Source organism: Vitis riparia, chromosome 15 (assembly GCF_004353265.1).
Source record: "Vitis riparia cultivar Riparia Gloire de Montpellier isolate 1030 chromosome 15, EGFV_Vit.rip_1.0, whole genome shotgun sequence".
Classification (NCBI taxonomy): Eukaryota; Viridiplantae; Streptophyta; class Magnoliopsida; order Vitales; family Vitaceae; genus Vitis; species Vitis riparia.
In genome coordinates this window covers 1,755,556-1,762,505 of record NC_048445.1, presented here as the reverse complement: position 1 = coordinate 1,762,505, position 6,950 = coordinate 1,755,556, and the positions used below count along the sequence as shown (strand labels likewise).

At 30.5% G+C, this 6,950-nt stretch overlaps 1 protein-coding gene across 2 annotated transcripts; it reads right to left on the bottom strand.

Annotated features, from left to right (window-relative positions):
• Positions 1-2,517: 2,517 nt before the first annotated feature.
• Positions 2,518-4,077, bottom strand: LOC117932786 (heavy metal-associated isoprenylated plant protein 39). 2 transcript variants are annotated; one of them, XM_034854114.1, is made up of 3 exons: positions 3,722-4,077; positions 3,313-3,388; positions 2,518-3,151 (listed from the first exon to the last, which is right to left on the bottom strand). In XM_034854114.1, the coding sequence occupies exons 1-3, from the start codon at positions 3,725-3,727 to the stop codon at positions 2,739-2,741; spliced, it is 495 nt and encodes a 164-aa protein (XP_034710005.1). In that variant the 5' UTR covers positions 3,728-4,077; the 3' UTR covers positions 2,518-2,738. The 2 variants fall into 2 exon arrangements, with proteins under 2 accessions (XP_034710005.1, XP_034710006.1); XM_034854115.1 differs by having other exon boundaries at positions 3,640-4,076.
• Positions 4,078-6,950: the final 2,873 nt, after the last annotated feature.

Below are 6,950 nucleotides of genomic sequence, written 5' to 3'. Positions count from 1 at the left end.
TAGTGTTAAATATTTAGTTGTTTGTTTTTATAGTATTTTATTTATATTAAGTATTAAAAAGTAAAGAAAAACCAATATGTTATTTTTTTCTATTTAGAAAAAGTTACATATTTTGGCTTTTTCTATTTAGTAAAAAGTTTATAATAAGTCATGAAAAAGTAAAAAAACAAACAACTTAAATACTGAAAAGAATTTGCATTTAGTAAAAAGCCAAAAAAATAAACACCACCTTAGAGTTCTTGTTGGATCATTTCTGGACCCAAAGCCAAGCTATGGGCCGAACCGAGAAATGAGTTGAAAATGACATATCAACTGAGAATAAACCATCGGCAGCTTGCAAATTACTTTGATGTGGATATGATACAAGTCCTTTTTTAATGGTATTTTCAAAAATTAACATTCCAACGATGGACATGGGCACATAGAATATTGGTATTAGAGTTGATGGGCAGGCGTGGTTCGCACCTCACGACAACTGAAGCCGATAACATTCCATGCATAATGTCATCAATAGGCCAAACATTCTATGACGTTGAATCGACTCATCCGAAAAACCGACTCTTGATTTGAAATTATTAATCAGAATAATCTGCAAGGGTTGGTGTGAAGCTTGCTGCCATTTTGTTGAATGTGGTATATGACTAGTACAGCACTGCATGCTGTTTTTATTGTCAATTTGGGCCATGCAGATGACGATGTGATCATACATTTTCCTTATATGCTTGGTTTTGTTGCTTAGCAGAATTTTCTTTCCTTTTCCTCTGTCTTTCTCAGCAACCAAACTAACCGACCATCTATGCTTTAGACATATCCAGTATTATTATTAGCATGCAGGGGAGAATAGGCCAAAGCTTACTCATTCCCTCGCCAGGAAAGCATCAGACTCCATAGGTAGTTTTTCCACATTGAGGAGGCGAATCAGAGCATTGTAGTGTGTGGAAAGTGTGACCGAAACAGGGGATTTTTACTTAAAGCAGAGATCACATCAAAAGTTTGTGTGATGTGTTTTCTAAATTACAAAAAAAATTAATTAAGTGGTCATATTTGGCTTATACATCCAACTTTTTTTAATAAGTGGCTTAAGTGATTAAGCTTTTTCTTATTAATTGCAACTTGTTCTTGATTTTATTGAAAAAAAATCACATTAGTGGTCATGAAAAAAAGTGAAACCCAGATTTGGATTTTAAATTTTTTTATCCTTTTGCCTCATCCAATCTTTGTTTGCAAGGAATTAACTGGTGGGTTGGATATACATCCATCATTGGAGATAAGCATTTGCTCTCACAAAAATGACATCTTGGTAGTGCAGTTTCACTATCCATGATGCATATGGATTATGGTAGGGATTAACCTTTCTGTCCATTTCTAATTCCCTTCATCTAAATCACTTCTTTTTGAAGATGTCTTGATAAGATAATATAAGAAATTAGAAAGAAAAAAACTTTAAAAAAAAAAAAAATCATTATAATAATCCAAATGGTATTTAAAAAATGTTTGTTTTGCAAACAAAAAAAACTACACCAAAAAGGTATGATATTTATATATTCCGAAACATAAAGATCCGATTCTAATTGTATATGTATAATGTAGATAACGTATTTTAAAACTACGAAGATCTATTAAATAAAAAATAGACAACATTTATAGGAACGACTTATTACAAAATGGTATTAAAATATAGAATTTAAAAAGTACTTGTGACCAATTTCAAAACTATAAAAACCTTTAAACTTATAACTTTTTTCAGTATTTTATTATATGCTTTCCATTGTCATCACATTCTTCCTAATATAATCATGATTTTTTATTTTATAAATAAAAGAACATTTCATTATTCACCTCAATAACACTCAAATATTGAAGAAGCATACAAAAGTCACTCAAAGGCCAGAAATAGAAAAGAGAGGGAGGAGGAGAATGGAGGGAATTGTCAGGGCTTTTCACATGGAATAATCTCTGGTTGAAAGGGTAGAAAACTTTTTATTTATGCAGCAAGTTAATGATAGCCACATGCTCTGTATGGAGTATACAAACTAATTGAGAAGTAGGGGTCTCATGTGAATCCTGAACCAAAAGTTTGGTACACTCCTGTCCCATCACTGGATTGATTCAGACCTTCCACTCACCCACTTTATTTGAAAATAATATTTTAAAATTTTAAAAAGTATTAAAATAATTGAAAACTTCTTTAGGAGGTTTTGACATTTTGCAGATGAATAAATAAATAAATAGTTTTATTTTTGACAACTTTACCAATATTTTCCAACCACAAAACCTTTCTGCAGCCCTGCAGGAATGGCCCAAAAAAATAAAGCTTTTACCAGACCCACCAAACAGTGACTCCTCCCTATCGTTCAACACAAACCCACAAAATAGAACCAAAAAAAGAAAAAGAGTGAGAGATCCAAAAAGCAAAATTTCAGAGACCCACCAAAACCCCTTCATCACATGACTTATTCCTTTCTTTCCAGCTGCAATTCCCCCACACCTCAAGCTGCTTTTTTACAGACAGCAATATATAAAATCTATGGAATTATGAAAATTTAGAATCACCCAAAATATGATTTATAAGGAAGCATTAGAAACAAGTTCCAAAACTTATTTGTTATGTATCTCTACATATAACACTTACTCTTCAAGAGATGAATGAAACATGGGCGGGTATACACAAGAGCTGATGATGATGATGATCCTCCGTAGCCTTTGGACTCCTTTGCCAATTTCTTCTAACATTAGTTTCAGCAGATGACACAAGCATTTGGATTCTCTTCCATGCTTTGAACATAGTAGTGTGTGGTCATGTGTGGATTATATGCCCTGTATGCCTTGACAAGCTCCATCACTGGGTCTATTTTCTTCTCTTCTTCCTTCTTGGGTTCTTCCTTCTTGGGCTCTTCCTCCTTCTTGGCTGGTGGTGCTTCCTCTTTCTTTGGCTCCTCCTCCTTCTTGGGTTCCTCCTTTTTGGCCTCCTCCTTTTTGGGTTCTTCCTTCTTTGGTTCTTCTTTCTTCTCTGGCTCCTTTGCTGGCCCTACTGCCACCAAGTCTGCTGTTGGCCAATATTTCCTCAGTTTGCTCACTACATTCACTGGATCCACTGTTCCTATTATTGTTAATTTCTTCTCTTTCATGTCCATGGAAATGGAATCAATCCCTGCATCAGTCATTCATTTTGGACCACCAAGAAAAACAAAACTGATTAAACCTATGGCTTCAAGAATTTTGTTGGATGATTCAAGAAAAAAAATCTCAGAAGAAACTAGTTCCCATGGAGACAAACAGATTTGGAAAAGTTGGAATGGAATTTTGGAGTACCTGGAAGAGTAGAAACTGTCTTCAAAGCCTTCTGTTTGGCTTTGTCATCATGTAAATCCAGTTTCAGCACAAGCTTCTGCATCAACAAACACTTCAATTTAGAACCAATTAACAGATAAACAAATCAAGGAAAACCAAAAGATCCAATTCAGAATTCAGTCTCATGAATCAAAGAACATAAAAAAAAAAAAGGCCAAAAAGTTGAGAGAAAAGAAAAGGGCCCATGTAAATTGACACTCCTAGGAATCAACAAAAAGGAGAGGATGGTAAATCCAAGGACCCAAAAAGAACTCTCCCCCTTCAGATTCCTAGAAACCAAACACCCACCAAGACCCAGTCAAGAAAATCGAATCAGAATCCAGAAAATGATACACAGAGCGAATCAACAACAGCCCACCAACCAACCAACCTTCATATCTTTAGGAAACAAAGCAGAGGTGGAGGAAAGGAGAATACTGGGTAGAGAGAGACAGTACTAAGAAAAATGAGATGAATAGAGGGTGGTGTCTCAGGAAAAAAGTAGAGGAAGAGGAGAAAGGGAAATGGAATAATGGGTTTGTTGAAAGATGGAGAAGCGTTGCACGGAATCAGAAAAATGAAGAAGAAAACAACAAATGCAGAATAGGAAAGAGAAAGTTGGGGAGAGAAAGAGAATCAAATCACGTTGAGAAAGAAAGGGAAATATACGAAAATGTAGTACGTGAACTACAAGTGGAGAGAGATAAATAGAAGAGAGAATTAAAGGTATCATGCCATGGTGAAGCAGTGAAAGAAACATCCCTTTCTAGAGGAGGTGGTGGAGGAGGAGGTGGAGGTGGCGGAGATTTGAGAATAGTGATATAATATTTTTCGAAAATCCAAGCAATGGATGAATGTGGCCATGTGGGCGTGATAACCACGCTATCCCACTTGCATTATTTTATTTTATTTTTTTCTTTTTAGATTAACTTGCATTCCTCAAGCTCAACCACTCAAAGGACTCGTATTTTTGAGAATCACATCCAAGTTTCCATCATCACTAAATTTTAAAAATATTTGTATTTCCACTTCTATTATTTTATTTGTTTTTGGTTTTTTTTTTCCTATTAATCTTTCAGTTTTCAACCACAACCAACCAAGAACTCCTATTTTGACGATCATATTCAAGTTTCTCATCATGACTAAAAAATTTTAAAAAAATTTGGCTTCAACAATCAAGAATATGATTGGTGGGTTTTCATTACATTCTTCCAAATCATTGTGGAAGGATCTAGAGCATGGACCATAACAAATGTAAAAAAAAAAAAAAAAATATATATATATATATATATATATATATATATATATATATATATATATGAGAAAAATCATCAAATTCCAACAATATAAAGATAGAAAAATTTAGTAATTGTTTGGATATTTGTTGTTTTCCATTTTAAAATTAGAAAAATAAAATCTAGATAAATAAACATTTATAAATTAATAATTTTATTTAAATAATAAAATCTTTTAATGTCAACTCCCATTAATGTATTAAATTAATAACTTTTTTTAGAAAAAAATAACTAAACAACTTTTTATAATTTATACTTTCTAGAAAACCTCTTTATCTTTTATGGTATAAAGTTTGAAATCGCATTTATTTTAGGTGTTTTTCTATCTTTTATAATTAATAATCATCTTTTCCTTTTTAAAGTGTCTTATACTTCTAATTATATTATCTTAATGATTATCGATAAATATCTATTTACTGATAATTAATAATTACTTATTTAGTAATAAATTAATAACTCATTAAAATAATAATTTCTCTTCATTCCAAAAATTTTATTTTATGGGGTTTTATTATGACTTTCATTTAAAATATAGTAATTTGTATAGAAATAACATTTCAAAATTATTTTAAAAATTAAGCAAGTAAAAAATTTTAATACCTTAATTTTTTTTAAACCATTCTTAAATTTTTATATTTTTAAATATTTAATAAAAAGGGGTATTTTAAAATTTATCCTCAAAACAAATTTTTGTGAAAATAAATTTGAAGTGTTTTTTAATTATTTTATAATATTTTGACTAATAATTAAAAATATATAAAATATTTTATATTTTACATAAATATTTTATGCTTTTAGGAAGAAAAAATTAAGAAAACTCAGATAAAATTTTATTTCTTAAAATAAGTTATTTAAAATTATTTCGAAAAACTGTTTTTAAAATCTCAATATTAATTTTATATCATTTAAAAACTCCAATAACATAAAAAATTAAAAATAAACCCATGATTCAGGTACGGTTGTGGGCCCCACATTCTGTTGTTTTTTGAAATTTTTTCCCTCAGCCGTGTATCGATTTTTCCACACGCTTACAGGCGCGTGAAAATGAATTTGCGTAATCTTCTTGGCCGTCGGTGTGAGTCGTCATATCGGGCATACTGGACAAGCAGCGGGCCCCACCACTCAGCGTCGGCATGCAATCTTCGCCATGTTTTTATAATCCCGGCCGCTACACTTCGCCGCCGGAAGTGTAAAATAAGATTCAATGACTGTACGATCAGTCAAAAGTTAGATATGCATGCTATTGAGATTATTCTACGAGTAAAATCTAGAATGTCAAAGGTAATGTAATGAGTTAGCTGAATTTGGCTTAATTCATCCAGCCACTCCTCCCAGCAACAAACTTTTTGGACCATATTTTATAATATTTTTTCTGGGTTTTTTCAAGGTGGATGCAGAAAATTTTGGGCCATGTTTGGATCATAAGAAAAAATAGTTTTCTAAGTCAAAAAAATACGTTTGACAAACTTTTTAAATTTTTATCCCAAAATAAATTATTTTTTTAAATAAAGTTTATATGTTTTGAATTACTTTTTGTGATGTAAATATATAGTATCTTCACGAAAAATAAGCTAATAAAATTGTTTTTCACATTTAAGTTTTTTAAATTGAATTTTATTCCTAAAAATCCTTAAAAATTATTGATAATTGTTTTAAAAAACAAGGCCAAACAGAGCTTAGATGTTTTTCAAAAATATACTAATTAGGGCATTGTCAATATAATTAATAGTTATTGTAAAAATATTAAAACTTATTTGAAAATTATTCCAAAAAATAATTTTCAGACTCCAAAACACACAATCAACAAATTTTTCCTTGAAAGCAGTTCTTTTTTGTAATGCTTTGTGTTTGATTTCCATAAAATATGAAGAAAAATTCATTTTATTTATCTTAACTCATCAATATAAGGATTAAATAATTTTAAAATATATAAAATTTTAATTAATTTTAATTATATTTGATTTTCTTTGATACTTTCTATATGACAACCAAATATGAAAAAATAAATTTTTTTATATATATATATTTTCTTTTTTTTTAATATTTTTCGGGCCAAACATAACCTAAAAATCATTTTTTTATAATGATTTTTGAGGTATTTTTTTATTTTTTATTTTAAAGTATCACGGGAAATAATTAAAAATATGAAGAATGTTTTGAAAACTTTTATATTATATATAAATAAGATTGATTTTAGTGTGAATTTTACAACTCACCCTTTTTGGATAAGTTCGATGTCCTTGTAAGCCTATTGTTCACAACGTGTTCAATGCCCTTGTAGCCCCATGGTATACAATGTGCAATTAACTTTACAACGTGTCCAAT